Source organism: Rhinolophus sinicus, chromosome 17, assembly GCF_057876585.1.
Source record: "Rhinolophus sinicus isolate RSI-liver-muscle chromosome 17, RSI-T2T, whole genome shotgun sequence".
Classification (NCBI taxonomy): Eukaryota; Metazoa; Chordata; class Mammalia; order Chiroptera; family Rhinolophidae; genus Rhinolophus; species Rhinolophus sinicus.
The window spans coordinates 25,857,344-25,880,742 of record NC_142517.1 but is presented as its reverse complement, the minus strand read 5'-3'; the positions used below and the strand labels follow the sequence as shown (position 1 = coordinate 25,880,742).

Below are 23,399 nucleotides of genomic sequence, written 5' to 3'. Positions count from 1 at the left end.
CTAATTTCTTTGCCTCCCACTTGTATTTATGACTGTTCCAAGTTCCAGCTCTAGAGTATAATTGTTAGACATTTGGCCAGCATTTAATATCTAAGGCTGTACATCCCCGAGGACAACAGGGGCCCTGGGAGACTGTGTGCTCTAATAAACATGCACAGTCTGGATGTAATTCAGGACAGTTGGCCCAGCTAGCCCATGCTTCTACTCCTCGGTTGCATGGGCCGAGTCCCTCAGTCTGGGTTCAGACACACTCAGCTTGTCACAGTGCACATTGGAATGGAAATGATGCTCTGGGCAAGTTTGGATCTTTGTCTAGACTGACCTCTTCCAGCAGGTCCAGAAGACATACGGGTGGTTGTTTGGGGGTGGGGAATGGATCTTTGGTGAAGGGGTGAAAGTGGTGGGGTTATTGTAGACACAATGCAAAAGAAGAGATTGGGAGAAAAGGGTATTGATGTTGAATATTTGGGGGTTTACTGTATCATGGCCCCCAAACTTGCAGCTTCCTTGGCCCTGCGTCGACCCCTCCAGATGATGATCCAAACAGAAATTTTAGTATAGACTTCTTGTTCTCTTACCTCCCTTTATTTTTTCCATTGTTTATAAACCTGGGTAGGTGGATGATTGTTTTGGTTTCTGAAACTTTTCTGTATAGTGCTCTTTTGAACTCTTTATTATTATCCCTTTTTCCTAAACAGGTTTTGACTGGTTCCATAATTCTATTCAAATTAACTTTAAAAATAAATTTTTCTTTTTCGGAATTGGTCTTTGTTCTTGGACCCTGAATGCTATTAGTTAATAACGTGTTTCACATGTGAGCTTTTTAGGTGAATACCTTCAATGAATGTCTCCGTTTTCATGTCGAAGTCACATACCACGTTTCCCCGAAAATAAGACTTAACCAGAAAACAAGCCCTAGCACGACTTTTTCAGACTGACATCCTCTGAACATAAGCCCTAATGCATCTTTTGGAGCAAAAATTACTATAAGACCTGGTCTTATTTTCAGGGAAACACAGTAGATACTTTTATTTATTCATGACTGTCTATATCTTCAGTAAAGAAATTCTATTTGAATTATGCACCTGAAAAATAATTTTGCTACTTGCCCTGTTCATACTAGCCAGATAGACATGAATTAGTGAGATGGTTGAACTCTTGGGAAACATGGGACCCTGAAATAGAAAGTTATCTTAGCATAGTTCTGATTTGGCCTCAAAATGGCAAAAGAGTCCCAAGAATAGAATTATATGGGTCGTTCTTGGTCAGGGGCTGCATCTTCTCTGGTTGGATTTTCTCTTTTGCTCTGCCTTTTACTACGGGTATAAACTGACATATTGTAAGTTCTTTTGTGAGTAGTGTTTTCCTTACTGTACTCAGTTTTCTTTTCTTCTTTGTTAAAAACTGCCAGGAACCACAGGAAATGTGTTATCATTCAGTGAAACAAGAGCACATCAGGTGGTTCAGCAGAAATCAGAGCAGTTCATGATTTATAACCAAAAGCAACTCACGAGGATTTACCCCTCCGCCTACCGCATTGATTCCAGTAATTTCAACCCTCTGCCCTACTGGAACGCAGGTTGCCAGCTAGGTGTGTATGCCTCGGGTAGGAGTGGTTCTCTGTATGTCTTGAGTCTATGCTAACATTTTGCCTAATTCTTTCAAACTTTGAACTTGTACAGTGGCACTGAACTACCAGTCTGAAGGGCGAATGATGCAATTAAATCGAGCCAAATTCAAGACAAATGGCAATTGTGGCTATGTCCTCAAACCTCAGCAAATGTGCAAAGGTGTGTGTTATTTCCTAGTCATATATCTGAATGCAGATGACCTATATTGAAGGAACTCTCTGGAAAGTGTGATTCTGCAGTGTTTTGCAACATGACTTTTTTTTTTAAAGATAGTTTAAGGTGTTGGAATATAAATTAAAACTCTTGTCACACTATAATATTTAGAATGTTCTCCCCTGAGGTTATGCATGTGAAGAGGGACTTAGGTAGCAATGGCTTGTCATCTGAAATCCAGTGCCCTAGCATGATATTCACTGGGCATTACTTATAAATTGGACAGTGTTCTAAGGTCTGAGCCATATTTTTCATAAACTCTCTTAGGGGGTATGAGTCAGAAACATGTTGGCAAAATAAAAATACCACCTGAAACAATTTTATCAAGCCTTTAGTCAATATGGTCCAACTACAAAAGTGCTAATAAAAAAGGAAAGATAATGTAGTGTTGTATCAAAACAACAAATTTTTTTGGTTTTGCTCATTAAAATTCTTTTAAAATTTGCCAAATTGGGGTGGCAGGTTAGGTGAGTTGGTCAGAGCATGGTGCAGGTAAGCTGCACCAAGGTTGCCGGTTCAATCCGCGCATGGCCCACTGTGAGCTGTGCCCTCCTTTAAAAAAAAAAAAAAATCCCAAATTGGATTTTTGACAGTTAAGGTAAAAATGTATTGACAGACGTGTTTTCAAGATTTTATGCTATGCATGTTTTCTTGCTCTGCTATTTACTTAATTTCAGATCTTCTTTCTGCTTGCTATAGTCACTCTCTGCCTGAGATAGTTTAGGTTAGAAAATTATTTGCATCTGACATACCTGCTCCTCTTCTCTGTACAAGCGGCATTCACGTAAAATGCTCCTCCTCCCCCATGCCAGGACTGATAATTGCAATTGCAGACTCTTGCTTTAAATTGGCTCCTTCCCCTGACTTTCGGAGCATGGATTCTAAGAAAAACCATAGTAATGGAAATGCCAGCTGGCATTGGCTTCGGGCAGAAGCCACACTGATAGTTATGTGATAATTTCTTTGCTCTAACAAACACTGTGGTAACTCAGCATTTGTTGTTTCTGTGTTCTACAAACTTAAGCTGTATATGTATGTATGTGTGTGTTTTCCCATGCTACTAACCTTAGATTTTTACACCTACTTTACTTGGCTTAGGTACTTTCAACCCTTTCTCTGGTGATCCACTTCCTGCCAACCCCAAAAAGCAGCTCATCTTGAAGGTTATCAGTGGACAACAACTCCCCAAACCTCCAGACTCCATGTTTGGAGACCGAGGAGAGGTAAGCCATGTATGACCTAACGGTTAATTATGTGATAATTTTTTGTGTTTACACATTTCATCCAAAATGTCAGCTGTGTGTGTGTGTGTGTGTGTGTGTGTGTGTGTGTGTGCGTGCGCACATTCATAAATGAGCACTGACGTCAGCTCACCAGATATTAACCAGCTTATTGGCAAAGCACACACACTTCCTTCTGGATTGCAGTGCATCGTCTATGTGGGAGGCATGAGTACGTGTAATTCAATTCATTATTTAAGATTGACATGGGCAATGCTAACATTGAGGTGCAAAAAACAGTTTTATTAATACAGACACTGCATAAGGATATGTCTTAACTCTCCATCCACATTCTTTATCTGCTCAGACCCTCATCTCTGCTGCATGGCAGCCACCTGTTCCTGGCCACATGCTGACTCTTGTCCTCACTTGCTGCACCTCTGTCGCATGATTTTAAAATGGCTTCCTCTGTGACCACAGACTCCGATCTTTCCAGAGCTTTTATTCCATCACTCTTGTGACACCTGGTCGTGGCCTTCTTGGCTTCAAGTTTCTCCCTACCTCTCAGCTTCTCCATTGTTCGTGTCCTTCCTCTCAGAAGTGGCCTGTTTCTTCAGACTCGTTGCCACTCCCACCCATCAAACCATCACTTCCGGATCTTCTAGCTCTGCAGCGTGGCACCACCATAAACCCTTTGTCTCAACTCTCAACTGACCCACAGTGCCGAGCTGCCATCCCAGTTGCACCGTATCAGCCCACTGTCCTACTCTCTACAGTGGCTGTTTCCAACCTTCTGTCTCCCCAAACAGTTGTTCTCATCACTTTCTTTCTAATTTTTAACAGATGGCACCATAGCCTACTCCACAGAAAGCAGGAACTTCAGATGGGACCATTTCTTCTATCTCTATGGCCTCCAGGCTAAGCCAAGCCACCATCATCTCTTGTCAGTTCTGCTGCAGTAGCTTCCCAGCTGACTGGTCACCCTGCTTCCATTCTGTTCTCCTCTTAACAACAAGAATACTTGTTTTTGCAGTATCAGAAAGTTTATCCTTACCGCTTCTTCTTTCTTCCTTTATTGTCTATGCAAAAGAATATACTTTCTGAATTTTCTCCCAAACTTTTTATTCTGAAATATTTTAAACCTCGGAAAAGTTGAAAGAATAGTAAAATGAACACCATATCTCCAACACCTAGATTCACCAATTAAATTATTAAATTTTGTGACATTTTCTTTCTTTTTTTGTATATGTGTGTATATGTATATTTGCATATATATTTGTGTTTATATGTGCACACACATACATATACACATGAAAGAGACACAGCAAATGTCAAAATTTAGTTATATATACTCACATACATATATACATATTTATGCATTTGCTTTTCTTTGCAGAGTCATTTGATAGTAAATTGTTAACATAATGACCCTTGGCCATAAATATGTCAGCGTTTATCTCTTAAGAACAAAGAAGGACATTCTCCTGTAAAACCAAATATAATCATGACACTCATGACATTTAATATACCAATTGTATGTTATCCAGTATAAAATTTATATTTGATTTTCCCCAATTGTCCCAAAATTGTCCTTATATCTTCTTCTTTTTTTTCCTTTTCTTTTTGAATTCAGGATCCAATCAAGGATCATACATTGTTTTAGTTGTCATTTCTCTTTGGTCTTTAAATATCCAGAACAGTTCTCCAGCGTTTTTGTTTTATTTTCATGATATTGACATTAAAAAAAAAAGGTTCAAGCCAGTTATTTCCAGAATGTCCTGCAATTTGGATTTACCTGATTTTTTCTTCATGAATAGAATTAGAATAAATATATTTGGCTGGACTATTACTTGTGCAATGTGTGTCCTTCTCCATGTCACATCAGGGGCCACATGATGTCATTTATCCAAAAACAGTAATGATACTGTTACATGGATAAGGGGTTCTTCCAGATGTTTTTCATTGTATGGGTATCTCTTTACCTTTGTAATCAATACATAGTCTGTGATGAGTATTGGTGATACAGGGAGATTTCTGTAACAACTGTAACATGACATGAAAACATCTATGATTTCTATCAGGTACAAAATTGCAGTACTAACATTCCTGTGCTGTTCTTTAGTCAGAGGCTAATGTAAATAAAGGTAGAGTTTTTTCTTCCCATCCAGGCTCCCTGAAATCTCAGTGCATGATGTCTCACATTATCCATATTTCTGAGAATGAAATCACAATTTTTCTTGTTCCCAATCTGAAAATTGTCTTCTTTAATTTTCGCCTTTTTCCCCCCTTTCCTCCTTACACCTAATTATTACCTTCTCTTAGGTGTTCTACCTCCCAATCTCTCTCCAGTCTTGCTGCCACTATCTGATTCTATTATTCTAGTATCTCACCTGGGTTATAGTACCACGAAGCACACACTGATATCTCACGTTCACAGATGAGGAATCTGAAGCATAGACACTGAACTTGCTGAAGGCCAACACAAGAATGAAACTTTGAAACAGGAAGTTGCTTTTAAAGCTGGTGGTCTTGACTTCCTTAAAAACAGAAATCATATTCATTAGCTGCCGCAAAACCCAAGATCCCCATTGGTCCAGTTGTACCACAGGGTTCTATTTAAAGTAAGAACTTTTAGCAGAAGATAAATAATTGAAAATGACTGAATTTTAACTATGATTTATTTTATATCTATCTATCAATCAATCTATCTATCTATCTTCCTCCCTCCCTCCACTTGATTGTCTTACCATGTCCTTCCATCATACCACTAGCTCTTATCCCCTGAAGTCCCCCACAAAGCTCTATACTCTCTTTACTCTCCATGATCCTAAAAATATGTTTTCTGACACTTCATAACTCTCTCCTTTCTGTGTTTTTTCTTTTCTTTTCTTTTTTTTTTTTTTAGAGTTTTAGTCCTTCATTGCTCATTATCCAGAACTTGCACCACAAAGGAGAGATTACAGATGTCCAATAAAGCAGGATCTCTTCCCCCAGAGGAGGGGTGATGGGCAGAAAGTGTGAGGAAGACGAAACATTCATATTTTTTCTTTTGATTACTTTTTAATCCTTTTATTTATTTTATTAAAAAAAGATTTTTACTAATATATAGCTACCATACAGTATTATATTAGATTCAGGGGTACACTGTAGTTATTCAGTGTTCACATACTTAAAGAAGTGATCACCATGATAAATCCATCAACCATCTGACACCATACTATGCTGTCACACTATTCTTGACTATATTCCCCATGCTGTGTATTACATTCCCATGGCCTATTTGTTTTATAACTGAAAATTTGGACCTCTTATTTCCCTTCACCTTTTACCTCCCTTTTTGAATTTTTCAATTACAGTTGATATTCAGTATTATTTTAACTAACTTCAGGTGTGCAGAATACTGATTAGACATTTATATAATTTTGGAAGTGATCCCCCTGACTAGTCTAGTACCCACCTGGCACTATACATAGTTATTACCATATTCCCTATGCTTTACTTTACATCCGCATGGCTATTTGGTAACTACCAACTTGTATTTCTTTTGTTCCCATTAAATTTATTGGGGTGACAATTGTTAGTAAAATTACATAGATATCAGGTGTACAATTCTGTATTACATCATCTATAAATCCCATTGTGTGTTCATCACCCAGAGTCAGTTCTCCTTCCATCACCACCAACTTGTATTTCTTAATCGCTTCACCTTTTCCACCCTACCCCCAAACCCCCTCCCATCTATCACCCCAATTAATCTAGTATCCATCTGACCATACATAGTCATTACGATATTACTGACTATATTCCTTATGCTATACCCTACATCCCTAGGACTACTGTGTAACAACCAATTTGTACTTCTTAATCCCTTCACCTTTTTCACCTATTCCCCCAATACCCCTCCCATTTGGCAACCATCAAAACGTTCTCTGTATCTATGACTTTGTTTCTGTTTCCTTTGTTTGTTTTGCTTAGATTCCACTTATAGGTGAAATCATATGGCATTTGTGTTTCTCTGTCTGACTTACTACACTTAGAACAACACCCTCTAGGTACCTCCATATTGTCGCAGATGGCAAGATTTCATTCTTATTTTAGGGCTGAGTAATATTCCATTGTATATATATACCACCTCTTCTTTATCCTTTCATCCTTTCCAGGACACCCAGTTTGCCTTCTTGGCTATTGTAAATAATGCTGCAATGAACATGGATGAGTACATCCCTTTGAAGTAGTGTTTTGTGTTTCTTCGGATGAATACCCAGAAGTGGGATTACTAGGTCCTTCTTTGTCTCGTGTTATAGCTTTTGGTTTAAAGTCTATAGTATCGTGTATAAGTATTGCTACCCCAGCTTTTTTTTTTTTTTTTTTTTGGTTTTGTTTTTTGTTTCCATTTTCATGAAATGTCTTTTTCTATCCCTTTACTTTCAGTCTGTGTGTATCTTTTGATATGAAGTGAGTGTCTTGTAAGCAGCATATGTATGGGTCTTGTTTTCTTGTCCATTCAGCCATCCTCTGTCTTTTGTTTGGAGCATTTAGTCCATTTACATTGAAAGTAATTGTTGATAGATATGTAGTTATTGCCATTTTATATATATATATATATATATATATATATATATATATATATGTGTGTGTGTGTGTGTGTGTGTGTGTGTGTGTGTGTGTATGAACATATATATAATAAAATATACACATATAATAAAATGGCAATAACTACATATCTATCAACAAATATTTATATATATTCTAACATCCCTTGAATACTGGTTTGGTGGCAATGAACTCCTGTATCATTTTTTTGTTTGGGAAGCTTTTTATCTGTCCTTGAATTCTAAATGATAGCTTTGCTGGGTAGAACAATCTTGGTTGTAGGTCTTTGATTTTCATCACTTTGAATATTTTGTTCACAAAATGTCTGTTGAGTAATCAGGTGATGTCTATTGGAAGTTCCCTTTTTTCTCTGTTTTTCTCTTGCTGCTTTTAAGATCCTTTCTTTGTCTTTAACCTTTGGCATTTTAGTTATGATGTGTCTTAGTGGGGGCTTCTTTGAGTTCATCTTGTTTGGGACTCTGCACTTCTGGGGCTTTATATCCATTTCCTTTGCCAGGTTAGGGAAGTTTTCTGTCATTATTTCTTCAAATAGGCTTTCAATTCCTTAGTGTCTCTTTTCCCCTCTTGGTACCCCTAAGATGTGAATTTTGTACACTTGATGTTGTCCCAGAGGCCCCTTAAACTCTCCTCATTTTTTTTTTCTTGGATTCTTTTTCTTTTTGTTGTTCTGATTATTTTCTGCTATCTTATCTTCTAAATCACTGATTTGATCTTCTGCTTCATCTAATCTACTGTTGGTTCTCTGTAATGTATTCTTCATTTCAGTTATTGTAGTCTTTATTTCTGTTTTATGTTTTCTATCTCCATTTTTAGTCTCTTTGTTGAAGTTCTCCCTGAGATCATTATTATTAATATTATTACCAGTGTTTTGAATTCTGCATCTGGTAGATTGCTTATCTCCATTTTGTTTAGTTCTTTTCCTGGAGCTTTGTTCTGTTCTTTCATTTGGGACATGTTTCTTTGTCTCTCTATTTTGGCTGCCCCCCTGTGTTTTTTCTATGTATTAGGTAGGGCTGCTATGTCTCCCAGTCTTAGTAGAGTGGTCTTATTTAGTGGGTATCCTGTGGAGCCCAGTGGCACAACCTTCCTGGTCACCAGAGCCAGGTTTTCCAGGTGTTTCCCTTGTGTGGGTTGTGTGTGCCCTCCTGTTGTAGTTGAGCTTGGTTGCTTTCTGCCGGTCAATTGGAGGGATTGACCTTTGGGCTCATTGGTTGTAAGGACTAGCCATGACTACAGTGGAGGAGCTGTGGTGCAGGGGCTGACCCTACAGAACAGGATTCGCTTTAGTGGGGCTCTGGTGCGTGCCCATTCTGCCCTTTGGGTGTATCATCCTGGAGGCAGCAGTGTGATGCTCTGGCTCAGTCTGAAGCTGACAACTGGGTGTACCAGCACGAGGGCCTCCGGGGTGGGGGCGCACTGCAGGCCACATTCAGCCACAGCCTATGCCCTGCCAAAGTCCACCTGGCATGAGCCACAATTCTGCCCGTGCTGTGCTTGGAGGTGCCCCGAGAGGCCAAGCTGCAAAACAAGGCCAGTTTGTCACTAGTGCTGGGCTTAGAGTTGCTCAGCCAGAGGTATAGGACACACTGAAGCCAGATGCTGCTTGTTTGGTTTTTGTGACCCTTGAGCAATTTCTGGGAAATCTTCATCATGAGCCAAGGCAGGGTGATTGTATGGGAAAGCCACTGGAAGTAGTTTGGGTGTGTCCGAAAGTTGGGTGGTGCTTGGGATCTCAGAATCACCAGGCCATGGCAAACAAAAGGTGTTAGCCAGTTTGATGGAGACTCAGATATGGTGGCTGCCTGTGTCTGCATGCCAGAAGTTGGAACGGCTCAACAAAGAAATAATGTCTTCCGCCATCTCTTCCTAGAGAAAGCTGACCCTTCAGCCCTTGCCTAGAAGCCAGACAATTCAGTTTCTCCCCGAATGTCTCTGGTGCCTTTTGAGCTGCTGCCCCAGCGCAGCAGCTCAGAGAGAGCTGAGGGAGTAAGTCTGTGTGTGTCTTCTTTAAGAGGAGTGTTTAGGATTTCAGCCACCTGCTGGCTCACACAGCCACAATCTCCGCTGATTTTGACATCCAGAAGTTATGGGGACTTCTCTCCCTGGCACTGGAACCCTGGGCTAGCGATCCAGGTATGGGGCTGGGACCTCTCGCTCCTGTGATGATCACTCACAGGTGTGGGACCAGCATGTTTTGCATCTCGGCCCTTCCTACGAGTCTCAAGCTGGGTTCTTCTGTATATTCTTAGTTGTAAGACTTCAGTTCATCTAGACTTCAGGCAATTCTCAATGTTGGTTGTTCTGTAGTTTAGTTGTTATTTTGAGGAAGTTGTGAGAGGAAGTAAGCAAAGCATTTACCTACTCTGCCATCTTGACCAGATATCTATATATCTATATCTATATAGATCTATATAATTGTTCTATTTTTTAATATTTTAAAATTTACATTGTAATATACAATTGGTTTAACTGCATTAACATTCACAAATGAAATGTGGATAGCTTGATTAATTATTATATAACCCAATTTAAAGACAGAACCCTTAGAAAGCTTCTGTCTAACCTGCCAGTTAATACTGCCTCCCCATCAAGCACCATCCTCTATCATAATAGATTAATTTTGTCTGCTCAAACTTTATGTAAATGGACTTCTGCAGTATTTACTCTTTTATGTCTCATTTACTCAATGCTATGTCTATGTGGCAAAACTTTGTTCTTTTTCATTGTTGTATAGTATTAATTAATGAATACTTTGCAATTTCTCCATCCTATTCATGATAGACATTTAGGTGTTTTCACTGTGTGACTATTAAGAATATAGCTGCTCTGAGCATTTGTGTATGGACAAAACTCTTCATTTTTGTTGGGTACATACCCTGAACTGAAGTTGTAGGTCACTGGGTAAAGTTTGTGTAGCATTAGTAGATACTGGCAAACAGATATTTAATCTTTTATTTCAGTCTCATAGTCTGAATTTGTTGTACCTGATAGAGTTTCTCTTTTTTAATAAGCACCTAGTAAAATGAGTTGCTGTTGAAATGTGAACATTTTGGCCAATATTCTTATATTAATGAACACATGTGCAGAAGTGTATTAGTTGTGATAACACCCTTTCTTTATTTATATATAGATCATTGATCCTTTCGTTGAAGTTGAAATTATTGGATTGCCAGTAGATTGTTGTAAAGATCAAACCCGTGTGGTGGATGACAATGGTAAGACGATGATCTGTGCTCACTTTTAACTGGTATGCTTTAGAAAGAGAATTTTCACTGGAAAAGAAAAATGTGTCTACATAGAAGAGAAACCCTTTAAGTCCGCAACTGCCATCTGAGCTTATGTTCAGAGCTCTTGAACACAGAAAACTAAGTAAATGCGAGATTGATGCGTGGAATGTTTTGATGGACATCGTCTCTCAAGGCTTTTGCTTTTGAAGCAAAATTTTTTTCTAGTGAAAAGAATGAATGAAATTTTATATTTTTATATTGTGTTTTCATTACATGAGTTGCCTCAAAGTTTTCATTTGTGAAGCCTACGTCTGGGTGATTTCTCGTTTTTCCTGGAGCATGTAAAACACTAAAGCTAAGTGCAATATGCTTGGGCTAGAGCATTCTTGTGTTTGGGCCATGATGTAAGGAAAACTTTCTTTACCCAGACTTCATGTCTTTTTCTTGGTAATCTTTTAACTTTGCGTTTGTTCACACATTTGACAAACATTATTGCATACCTATTTCTCTCATTCTCTGGCCATTAATACTCTAAAATAAATCTAAACCACAATTCTCAAAATGTTTGAGAAATTAGAGATTCATAGACAGACCTTAAGAGGAGTTTTTCTAAATGCTAGTTTACGGAAAGGAATTTGGGGGTCTGAGAGTGGCACAAACCAGTTACTTAGAAAATAACATGCTTAAAGACAATCAACGTCCTTTATTGCATTTTCCTACCAGTGTCAATAGATTTATTTTTTTCTTAGAAGCAATTGAGAGGTTATCACTAAGTCAACAAAAAAATAATTTCTTCTTTTGCTCAGGAGGGGCATTTCAATGATTTTCAGTCTGTAATTATTTCATTAGCTGAGGAGTTTATCAGGGTTAAATGCTGATGCTCCCTGAGTGCATATATTTAATAAAACTTATTTTCAGTTTTAAAAGGAAAAACTTATAGAATACTTAAGTTTTTATCAGTTTAAATAATTTTTTACCTGAGAGAGTTTTACCAGCAAATAAATATATTTTGGTTTTAGAATTTGAATTGAATTATGTACCTTTCTGTTTATTTTCAGTAGCTATGAAAATATATCATCTTTCATGTATTAAGGTTTTGCTTCATGAAATGCCATTGGAAATCAATAATGCATAGTCTAATTAGGCATTGTCATTAATTATATGATCCTAAGCTCATTATTTTCTTTGAACATCAATTTTGTCAACTAAAATGAGTTACAAATACTTATGTTTCCTACTTTTTTAAAAAATGAGCATGTATTGTGTAATTTTTAAAAGCTAATGTATTTTTGAAAGTCAGTAATATGCATTTTTTTCTTAATTGGATAAAAACAAAACCAAAACCTGCTCTGCTACCCTTAGAGGATTGCTATAAGAATTAAGTAGGATGATATATGGTAGCATTGAAATCAGTACAGAACCTTATAAAATGGTTGCTGGTGCTTATTACAGCAGCACAGTCTTCGGTGGGCGAGAAGCATAATTCTGTTGATGGGATGGGGTGGGAATCATTCTTTATGATTTTTGCTAAAACATTCTTAGATCGCTTCTATAGATGCTTTGTGACGGTATTGAAGCATCCTGAATATTGTCTAAAAGAACATTCTCTACAATGCAATTTGGCATCAAAGATTATTAGCATTGATGTAATCATTTACAGGCAAGTTTCTTAGCAATTATTTTCTAGCAATTGGGTAAATTCCAAGGCTTTATTTCAGTAAGGCATCCTGGAATGGCTTGGTCGTCTGCATCAGTTTCATAAAATTGTAAGCAATTGTCACTGTCTGCTTTGCAAATGTTATGGCCAATTCGTTTTGAGGCAACCCTTTGCTTTTCTGATGTTTCTTTTCCTATTTTTCTGAGGATTTAACCCTGTGTGGGAAGAAACCCTGACATTTACAGTACACATGCCAGAAATAGCTTTGGTTCGGTTCCTCGTGTGGGATCATGATCCTATTGGACGAGACTTTGTTGGGCAAAGAACTGTGACCTTCAGCAGCTTAGTGCCTGGTAGGTATGGGTTGGCCGTTTCTCTCTAGACTGACCATTCCATTTTCTTTGGAAGATTTAATATATAACATATACGATATACACAATATATAACATGATATATAAAATGTGTTAAATGATAATGTGAGTGTTAACAGGCATTGTGAAATGTAAAGAACTGTGGTAAAGTCAGATACTTAATTCACTAGCATCCATGGGAAAGCCAAATGCAAGTTCAACTGAAAGAAAACGACTTTCTCCCCTTTTATCAGGCTACCGGCATGTCTATTTGGAAGGACTGACAGAAGCGTCCATATTTGTCCACATAACAATCAATGAAATCTACGGAAAGGTGAGAAAGATTCTATGGCTTAAAGCCACAGGCAGCCATCATATGGTCCTGAACAAAGTTATTTACTGACGAATTGCATCAAAGGAGAGCACATCTTGATGAGCTGTTCTTTATTAGGAAACTATGGGGAAGCCCATTGAGCCCAGTGTGCTCTCCTGCCCTCAGGTCCCAATCCACCTGTGCTCCTTCTAGTCCTTAGGGGTGTGTCCTCATTCCTTCCACCCTGGGGGGCCTTTCTGGGCTTATGAGAAAACTACGATTCTCTTAGATGATTATCTGCTTGGCTAAAACAGTGAAGATATAGTTGAAAATTGAATTTTGCTTCTTAAAAAGTCCCAGCTGGCTGCAGTGGGAAATGTAGTGTCACAGATGTTTGATGAATTACTTGTACTAACCAAGCTGTGATTCCAGCCAGTGCTAAGCAGGATGCATTCATTTGATGCCATTGTATTTAACTGAAAACCTAAAACTCATGAATGAATTCCAAGCCATCCACCACAAAAAGACTTAAAAGAGACCACGAAAATGTATTCCACCTGATGCTGCTCTCATCATTCTAGAACTCACTTGAGGTTTATAAATCAATAGGCTGTCCTCTGGTGATGCCAAGTAACTGGGGACTTGTCCACTGGAATGAATTTTTTGGACCAGATGTGATTTAGAGGGACTGTAAGAGCATTGAATAAAGCCCAGGAATGTTCAGTGCTCTTTTGCCGAAATTCTGTTCTAGCCTGGGGCTTCTCCTTCAGAAGCATTTACCATTTCTGTGCCTCAGCTTCTTCATCTGTAAAATGAGGGTAACATAGTACCTACCTCATTAATAAATATGTGTTATCCTTAGACATCTGCCTGGCCCGTAGTAAATGCTCAAAAATGTTGGCTAATATTAATATTATTATGACTACAAGCTAATTGCTAAGCAATGGACCAATTGAGCCTAAATTAGGGGTACATGTTTATCTGACATCAGTCTGGGTCGGGGGACACTAGGGATCCTAATTTCTAAGAATGATGAAGTTTTATTTCACAACTTTCTATGTTTAGTCCTGAGTTTCTGTTTGTGCTGCTTGTTGAGACCCTTTCTTCAGCCTAAATACATACAAATGTGAATGATCAAAGAATGATTCTTGAATTCTAGGAATCCCAGGTTGACTAAGTCATTTCTTAGCATTTATCATGCTTGAGGGACACAATAAAATTCAGATTTTGTTTAAAACGTGAGCCAGAAATACAAATATGAAAAAGAAAGTGTGCCATAGGACTTCTCTCTCCTGAATAAGTGTCCACTTATAAGTCATATTGTTTATCACTTTCAAAGTCTGTTTGGGTTGAGATTCCCAAGCCGTAATGTGGCGGTGGTGAGCTGAACAATGAATGAACCTGTGGTGAAAAACCCCTGCAAACTGGAAGAAAGGGTTTACAGAAGCATATGCATTTTTCAATTTTGTTTTGACTTGTGTGCGACCTTCTTGAAGGAACCCCAATTGTGTTTTGTTTTTTCCCTTGCAGTGGAGCCCTTTAATACTCAACCCCAGTTATACTATATTGCACTTTCTAGGAGCTACAAAGGTAGTTTCTCAGCATGGTGCTTTCTTCTCACTGGCATATTTCTTTTCAAATGGTTCTGGCAGCATGCTTTCTCATGTCACTCCATTTTCCTGCTTACCACTTCGAAATGTGCATCTGTTGCTTTAGGGCGACTGGAGTTCTTAGCAGTCTATTAACTGCAGAAACATTTCCTACCACCTTATCATCTCTGGGTAGGAAACTTCTGGGAAAGCTTGGTTATGCAAATGGAAGGCTGCCTTCCCCACACAGTAAGGTTGAGAAGACGTGCATGGCACTGTGCAAACATGCTGTGAGCTGCTGTTTTCTTGGTCTGAGTCTATACTACCAATGGCTGTAAAATTTCATTTTGTATCCATTTTTCATGGAGCTGTCATTTAAAAGGCAAATTGTTGCCACAGTGGCATTCGTTTGACGTGTGGTTGGTCCTCTTGTATCTTCAGAACAGACAGCTCCAAGGTCTGAAGGGACTGTTCAACAAGAATCCCAGGCACAGTTCTTCAGAAAACAGTTCCCATTATGTTCGGAAGCGATCAATTGGAGATAGAATTCTGCGGCGCACAGCTAGCGCTCCAGCCAAAGGCAGAAAGAAGAACAAAATGGGCCTCCAGGAAATGGTAGAGATAAAGGATTCTGTGTCTGAGCCTGCCAGAGATCAAGACGGTGTCCTGAGGAGGACCACACGGAGTCTGCAAGTGCGCCCAATCTCTATGCCTGTTGACAAAAGTTTTTTCGGGGCTTTGTCACTGCCTATATCCGAAACAGGAAGAGACACCGAAGGCAAAGAAAACTCTCTGGGTAAGATACGTTAAGTTTCTCTAAAGATAAACCCCTGCATTTTGATCTCTGATTATCATTATGACGAGGTTGACATTTTGTAGTCAGTATAAAATATACTAAAAAAATAATAATAATTTTAACGTTATCTTTTAGACCAGATTTTAAACTTTGGGAGAGGGCAGGGGGGTAGAAGAGCTGTTTCCTAGTTCCTAAGGCCTTAAAATTACAGGTGAAGTTGACAGTGAGGGATAAGAGGAACCATCAGGTCTGATGGCATAGAGCCTAGGTATGAGAGAGGGAGGTGAAACCTGCAAAATATGAGCAGACATCATGGTTTTCTATGTGGGTCCCATATTTACTGAGTGTTCTGAACTCAAATAGAATTATGTTGATTTTTTTTTTTAAGTTGTATATAGTTGTGTTTCTCTCCCTGCCATATAATACATTTCCGTGATTGGAAATGTTTATAATACATTTCCATAATTGGAAATGTTTATGGAGAAAGAGGAAAGGGCAGATGTTAAAAGCAAGCCACTGTCTTCACTTGAGAAATCTTTGCTTCTTCGAGAGGTAGCTCAGGCCATGTTTTCCTGTGGCCTCATTTCCCTGATGCCTGGATGTTGGCAGGGAAGGAAACACGTCTATCCCTCCTTCCAGTTACAGGCTCCTCAAGCCTAGGGACCAGGCATTACCCATCTTTCCCCCTAATTTGAGCGTAATGCTTCACTCATATCAAGAACTTGGTAAAGAGCGATGCCTGCTTTACAGTGTCCCAAAGAGCTCTTGACTTCGGTCGGTGACTCCTTCTCCTGACTTATTTTAAATGATTGAAACACTACAACTGTGTCTATTCGATGTCTCTGCAACAAATATGTTTGAATTAAATCAGAAGCATCCCAGACAAGTAGAATGCGATACCTTTTTCCTTTAGCAAAATTCTCCTTTTATCATACAATCTAATTTCAATGATCTACTCTCTCACAAAAACCATCTTATTTGTATTGATTTTTATTGTAAGCTTTTTTAGGGAGACAAACTGATTTTTGAATGACCTCTTTGAAGGAGAAAAAGGGAGTTTAAAAGTTTCAAATTTTGCTAAGAGCAATGTCAGAAGAGATGAAATGTGTGCTTTAAAGTTTATTTCAAAGCTCCATTTGGGGGGAAATAAAGCCGTATTTAATAGAAATCAGTAATAAATCTATTAATGCCAAAATTAAGATGTTAATTCAGCAAGGTGAGTTAGGAAGCAATATTGAGGTGATGTTTCTTTCCTCCCATTAAAAAACAATTAATATAAGTTAGTCATTCAGGTAGATAGATAGATAAAAACCTGTGGTAAATATGGAGCAATACATAGGCATGGAATGATTCAAATTATAATGTAGAAAACAATAGTAAGTGAAGAAAATGCTAAATACAAAATTCTATACATAGTTCTGTTTCTCTACAAAAGCTTGCAATGGCTTTCTCTGAGTGGAACATGAAAGGATATTTAATTTTTTTTCCTTATAATTTTTGGGTTTATCAAACGTTGAAGATGAAATTTTTAATTAGGAAAATAATAAACAAATTCTTCTTGTATATCATGATTAAAAGCTTTTAAACATTATTAAATAATGTGATCTAGAGTGCTTGAACACTTAGTATTGTCTTAGCATTATACTAAACAGGATGGGATACATCCAACTTACTGTGAATTGTGTGTTTTTATAGTTTTCCTTACTGTGCTTAATATTTTACTGCCCCTTTTAAGGGGAGAATGTGACATGAAATGTATGTATTAAAAACAAAAATATGGTTAACAGAAAACTAGCTATTAGCAGTGGCATTGAATTTATGACCAATTCTTGATTTTTACGTTTAAATTCAACAGATATTGATATTTTAATACATTTATTGCACTTTCCAATTTGTTTTAGAAATTAATTATATTAGATCTTTTGCTAAAATGTTTTTTTTAAATGATATGACTTGTGTTTTTTATTAATACATGCTTAACTTTGAAAGCTTATAGTATCTTGCTTACAGGTACCACAATACTTTGTTTAACAGAGCTGTCTTGTTCTGTTTTTATTGGCATGCTTCTGTGTAGTACAAATCTGAATAGGAAACAACTTAAGGTAATCCTCACTGTAAAAGTATGGTAACTCATTGACATTTTTTTGGTAATGAATATTACATCCTTAACTGATGTAATAGATTTTCAAAGGGAAGCTTCAGTGAAATTCCTCTGAATATATTTTACCATTTATTCATCACACAGACACTTTGTTGCAAATCTATGCAATCCATGATTATATTTTGTCACGATGTAACAGATTTACATTTTCCATTTGTCTGTCTGAAGACAAACATGAGTGTTCGCAGCTCTTACATAAAGTGCTACATGTCACCTAAAATGTTGTTTGTTTCATTCAGCAGACGTTAAGGATGGCAGCAGAAAAGGGAAGGCAAGTATAAAAGACCAACATTTTCCAAATTTCAACAAAAAGTTATCCTCTTCCTCCAGCGCGCTCCTCAACAAAGACATCAGCCAAGGGCACTCTGCTATTTCTACTGCTAACATGTCAATCACAGAACAGGTGGACGTGCCAGGTCCTACAGGTGGGAGAACCAAATCAAATATGTCAGGTGACTGCCAGGAAGACCACGGCCCCAACAAATCCCTCTCCCCAAAGCATTTGGCTCTTAATCCTGCAGTTAACCCAACACAAGATCTGTGTGGTGTGCAAACCAAGGAAAATGGCAATGCTGGCGGCTTTGCGGAAGGAAAAAGCACATTGTCTGGAAGCATCTTTTCTCAAAGCAACCTGGAGATTAAGAGCTTGGAAGGCAATTGGGGTAAGGGCAGACCTGCAACCTCCTTTTCTTTGTCAGACGTCTCTATACTCTGTTCTGACGTACCTGAGTTACAGTCTACAGCGATTCTGCAGGAGAGTGAAATTTCTCATCTTATTGACAATGTCACTTTAACGAACGAGAATGAGGCGGGTAGTTCCATCTCAGCACTGATTGGCCAGGTTGGTGATACCAGCGATCAGGCGAACCTCACAGTTGTTTCTCATCTTCACAGCACCAGTGTGATGTCAGGCCATCCTCTCTCACCCACTATGAACCTAAAAATGCCCTCCAAGCATGGCTTTTCCAAGGGAAACCCCAAGTCATCCTTACTCTGCTCGTCTCCTGAGCCAATTGCATTCTCTAGTCCTGAGGCCTCTGAACGCTCAACGCACACAGTCATTTGTGAGACCGCCTGCACTCTTACTGTCTCTAAAACCAAACCAGATGATGACCTTTCTGGTAAGGCCAAGACAGGGGCCATGGAAAGTAACCTGCCTCTTTCCTCTAATACGTCTCACTACCCGTTATCAAAAAGTCCCACCAAAGGGAAAGACTGGGAAATACTGAGGAACCGCAGCCCTGCCTCTTCCGCTGACTTGACACTGGGAGATGTCATAGCTGATCCCACTGTTTGTTTAAATTCTGGGGAGAGCAGTCTCGTGGAAATGGATGGAGACTCAGAAAATCTGTCCATAACAACGTGTGACTACAGGAGAGAAGACACAAGTCACTTCGCTTCTCCTTTAAAGCTGAAGTACAGTCAGGGTGTGGTGCAACATTTTCAAAGAGGCTTGAGAAATGGTTACTGTAAAGAGACTCTCCACCCTTCTGTGTCTGAAATAGTCAACAATATCCAAGGTGTCAAAAATCAAAGTATTTCTTGTCTAACCTATCAGGGTGCTGGTTTTATGCATAAGCACTTCTCAAATTCAGATGCAAAAATGAACCAGACCTGCGAGCCCCCATCTGGTGCTCAAGAGTTGCATGCCCCTGCATCCAACCCGTCCCGGCACCCTCCTCTGCCTGCTCTGAAACTGCCCAGTCCTTGCAAATCCAAAAGTCTGGGAGACTTAACATCAGAGGACATCGCCTGCAATTTTGAAAGCAAGTACCAGTGTATTAGTAAGAGTTTCGTTACAACTGGCATCAGAGACAGGAAGGCTGTACCTATAAAGACAAAGTCCATAGAGCCGATAGATGCCCTGACTGAGCAGCTGCGGAAGCTCGTGTCCTTTGACCAGGAAGATGGCTGCCAAATGCTGTATGCAAAGCAGGATGCCAATCCGTTCCCCAGGGCATTGGTCAGGAAGTTGTCATCCAGAAGTCAGAGCAGAGTGCGCAACATTGCCAGTCGTGCCAGGGAAAAGCAGGAAGCCAACAAGCAGAAAGGTGTGAACCCCAGCAATGTGGGAGGCGTGATTCTTCGAAACAAAGCCTCCGGGCCCCCGCCCGTGGGGAACCGCCACTCCACTGGCTCCTACATCGCGGGCTACCTGAGGGACGCCACGGGCGGCGGCGTGGAGGGCCGCGGCATCCCCGAGGGCGCGTGCACAGCCCTGCGCGCGGGCCACGCCGACCGGTTCTGTCCGGATCACTCTGCTTTGCAGACAGAGCCAAGCAGTGAGGACAAACCAGAAATTTACTTTCTTCTGAGACTGTGAATTCCGTAAAGCTGCATTTCCCATGTTTACAATGTAGTCTGTAGAATTGTCAGAGTTTTCAGTAAAAATGGTCCTTGGCTTTGAAATGATTTGAAAATGTATTTTTAAACTTGTATTTTGGGCTCCCTTGGACTCCATGTGTTCTTCCTGTTTATGCATTTGTATATAGATTCGGGTCCCATTTCCCACGTACCTAGGATCTTTCTTCCCTGTGAACTCTCCCGGTATGAAATGTGTGCATGTCCTACGTGTGAAACTTCTCAGCAGCCTGGGGTATAACATCCGTATGCTTCACCTACATGTCCTTTACTCTGTGTCCTCAGATCACAGCCACACACGTAGGTATTTTTACTCTCTAACTCGTGAGTTAATTAAGATAACTTTGCAAAGGACAAAGGGATGAATTCTTTATTTTAAAGCCATGATCATCTTTCCTCTTTTTCCCTTTGTTGAGAAGTCCCAATGCATTTTTATAACTCAGTTAAAAGAAGATTTAAGTGATTACCTTTTAAGATTTCTTTACCCCATCCAGAATGGGAGTTCAAAGGAGATTAGTAGCTGCTTCCCCCAGACCCTCTCCTTTTTAGAGTAAGCTGTGAGGGTGGGAGGAATAAAGCAAACTTCTGTATATAAGGACAGAAAATTGTTTGTTTTACATAAATTTTGTTACATATTTTTGCTAATGGCTTTCTATGTAACACAGCACAGTTGCCAAGCTATTTGTTGTACTTTCGCATTTTCTGATTAATTTATAGACTGCAAATAACGGCTTTCAGAATGAGGGATTTTCATCAGACACTAACACTAACAATAGCAGAAATCGAAAATTTCCCCTCAAACTTTCAAGAAAAAAACCCCAACAATACCTTTCTTATAATAAAATCCAGGTGAATAGGCAATTAGAAGAAACTTTTTTCCTTCAGGGAGACAAGTAACTATATTTTAGCACCAACACACATTATTTTCACGGTGAATCCATTTTTTTTATCGCATGTTGTGATGGCCCTCTGCTTTTTGTAACATTGACTGCAATGATGTTCTTGGAATTCATGAAAATATAATTAAAACAGATTTTTAAACACTTGGTGAATTGTTTTTCAATTGAAGTTCATATGATGACTATTGAGTAAGGAATGCAGAGGGCTCGGAAATATTTTTCCTTTTCATCTCTTCGCCGCGGAAGAGGTAAGTTCTACAGGGGACAGTTTTAAGCAACAATTTATGTCTCTGAATGTTTTCATTATGCTATAAAGACAAATTTGTAAGGTGACTTGAAAAGAAATCAAATATGAGTTTCTTTGCGTTTGGTGTTGATATTGCCAGTTTAAAAATATTCCTTCCCAAATCTTGCCCTGGAGGGGAGGGGGAACAGGGAAAGGCAGGTAAGGTGGTATGTTTGGCATATCAGACCACCTGAAGCTTTGTTGTGTGGGGGGAGAGGGGGGAGGAATACAGTCAGACCCTGGTTACCCTCAGTCCCCACCTCTGAACTTCCCCCCATGATGAGGGTCTTCTGTCTTTGGACAAGCCCTGGGATGCTGTTTGGGGTAGGAATGTAATGGTGAAAGGGAGAGTTACCCATTTTCATCCCCTTAGTGAACCCAAGACATTTTTGTTTCTTGCGAGTTCTGAACCCACAAAGTTTTATCCTTAGACCTTGGCTTGTTTTTAAAGTATACTTGTCTTAAAAGAGATTGACGTAATGTAAAGTTGTTGAAATTCATTTCCAAAGGAATAGAGCTTAGCTGCCTTCTGCACGTTGACAAAATCTGTATTGTAGAAATCCATGAGTTTACATTTGGGTGTCAACCCTGTCTCAAAGTGATTTAGTAGTAACATAAATGATTGGTGCCAAGTGATGTGTTATCAGACCAAACCCCCAGGTGCCCATGTGTGTCTGTCACTCATACATTCAGTATTCTACTGATAGGACTTGAGAAGAGAAAGCAACTTCATAATTACGATTTGGAGATTGTATAATAAGGAAACGGAGGCAATAAATCTTAAATTCTACCACAAACTTTCAGTGCTCAGATTAGACTCCCCAATCAGGGTTTCTTCCACTTGTTGGGAGAAAGGATCAGGAACTCATTCAGTCATAAGGAAATCATGTAGCAAGTGAGATCTCAAGTAAGAAATTAACTAACAGGGCTTTTTTTTTTTTAAACTTTTGAGAACTTTAGAGAGTCCAGGAAGGCCCCAGTCTCTGCAAAGTCTGAGTAGAGCAAGCCCTGTGGACCAGTGGTTTCATAGTTTTCTAATTTGACTCCTTTTAGAGACTGGATGGAATATTGCAAGGCTGAGCAGCAACAGGTGACTGAGAGAGTTGCCTGCAGCAGTAGCGATATCCACAGAGGACAGAGTAAAGCTTCTTAACATAAATCTGGTCAAGCCATCTTTCCCATTTAAAAGCCTTTAGTGGCTCCTCATCCCTCATGGAATAAGATTTCAGAGCCTTGCATACAAGGTCTCTTTGATTTGATGCCCTTGTCTGTTTCTACAACCTGGTCTTCTCTGTCTTAGAATGCTCTCTCCTTCTCTGCCAACTACCTTTTCCAAGATGTATCCTGGAAGATCCTTTCCTCTAGGGAGCTTTCTCTGATTTTGATCTCTTTTTCCCTGATTGTATCGAATCCTTCAAGAATTACCCAATTCCATTTGGGGGCCTCCAATTCCACTCCATTGTATCAATCTGTTCACGTGTCTGTCTCCTCCACTAGAGTTTGACCTCTTTGAAGGCAGTAATTATACCTTGTGCCCTTTCCCAGACTCAAGGCTTGGTACCTGTTTGCATTCAGGAAACACTTGATAAATTGATGACTAAGGGAACTTGGGCAAAATGTGAGAGAAAACGTTTGTCTGATGTCTGTTTGTTGTGTGCGTGGAAGGAGGAAGAGGCACAGACTCTTGTGCCAAGTAGTTTGTATGGTGATGACTGAGTTTATCTTTGTTTCCTTTAATTCTCTCATTTCTCTGTTTCTATCCAGCCCATCCCTTTCTCTTCCCTTTAACTTAGTATCTATTTAGTCATTGAACCATGAGCAACAGTAGCTGATTTTTGTAAAGCATTCTGCAACTTAAAATCTTTTATATCTAGTGCATCACCTTTGGTCCTTACAACAATTTTGTGAAAAGATGAGGTTATCTCCATTTCATAATTTCGAAAATGAACCTCTGAACCTGTGATTTGCCCAAGGTCATGGGGGCTAGGAAATAGCCAAGCAATGTTAATTGAACTCCTCCTTTGGTCCTGTTTCCCCTATACACCATTGCCTTCCCTGGAGACTGCAATAAACATTTAGTTA

At 39.2% G+C, this 23,399-nt stretch overlaps 1 protein-coding gene across 1 annotated transcript in view; it reads left to right on the top strand.

Annotated features, from left to right (window-relative positions):
- Window positions 1–21,175, top strand: part of PLCH1 (phospholipase C eta 1) — a 185,646-nt gene extending 164,471 nt beyond the window's left edge. The window contains exons 16-24 of the mRNA XM_088793945.1: window positions 1,412–1,591; window positions 1,683–1,790; window positions 2,943–3,067; window positions 10,809–10,893; window positions 12,769–12,915; window positions 13,167–13,246; window positions 14,756–14,815; window positions 15,256–15,610; window positions 18,011–21,175. Of these exons, the coding sequence (XP_088650071.1) occupies window positions 1,412–1,591; window positions 1,683–1,790; window positions 2,943–3,067; window positions 10,809–10,893; window positions 12,769–12,915; window positions 13,167–13,246; window positions 14,756–14,815; window positions 15,256–15,610; window positions 18,011–20,094 (3,224 nt within the window). The 3' untranslated portion in view covers window positions 20,095–21,175. The remainder of the gene's footprint in view (window positions 1–1,411; window positions 1,592–1,682; window positions 1,791–2,942; window positions 3,068–10,808; window positions 10,894–12,768; window positions 12,916–13,166; window positions 13,247–14,755; window positions 14,816–15,255; window positions 15,611–18,010) is intronic.
- The last annotated feature ends 2,224 nt before the right edge of the window (window positions 21,176–23,399 follow it).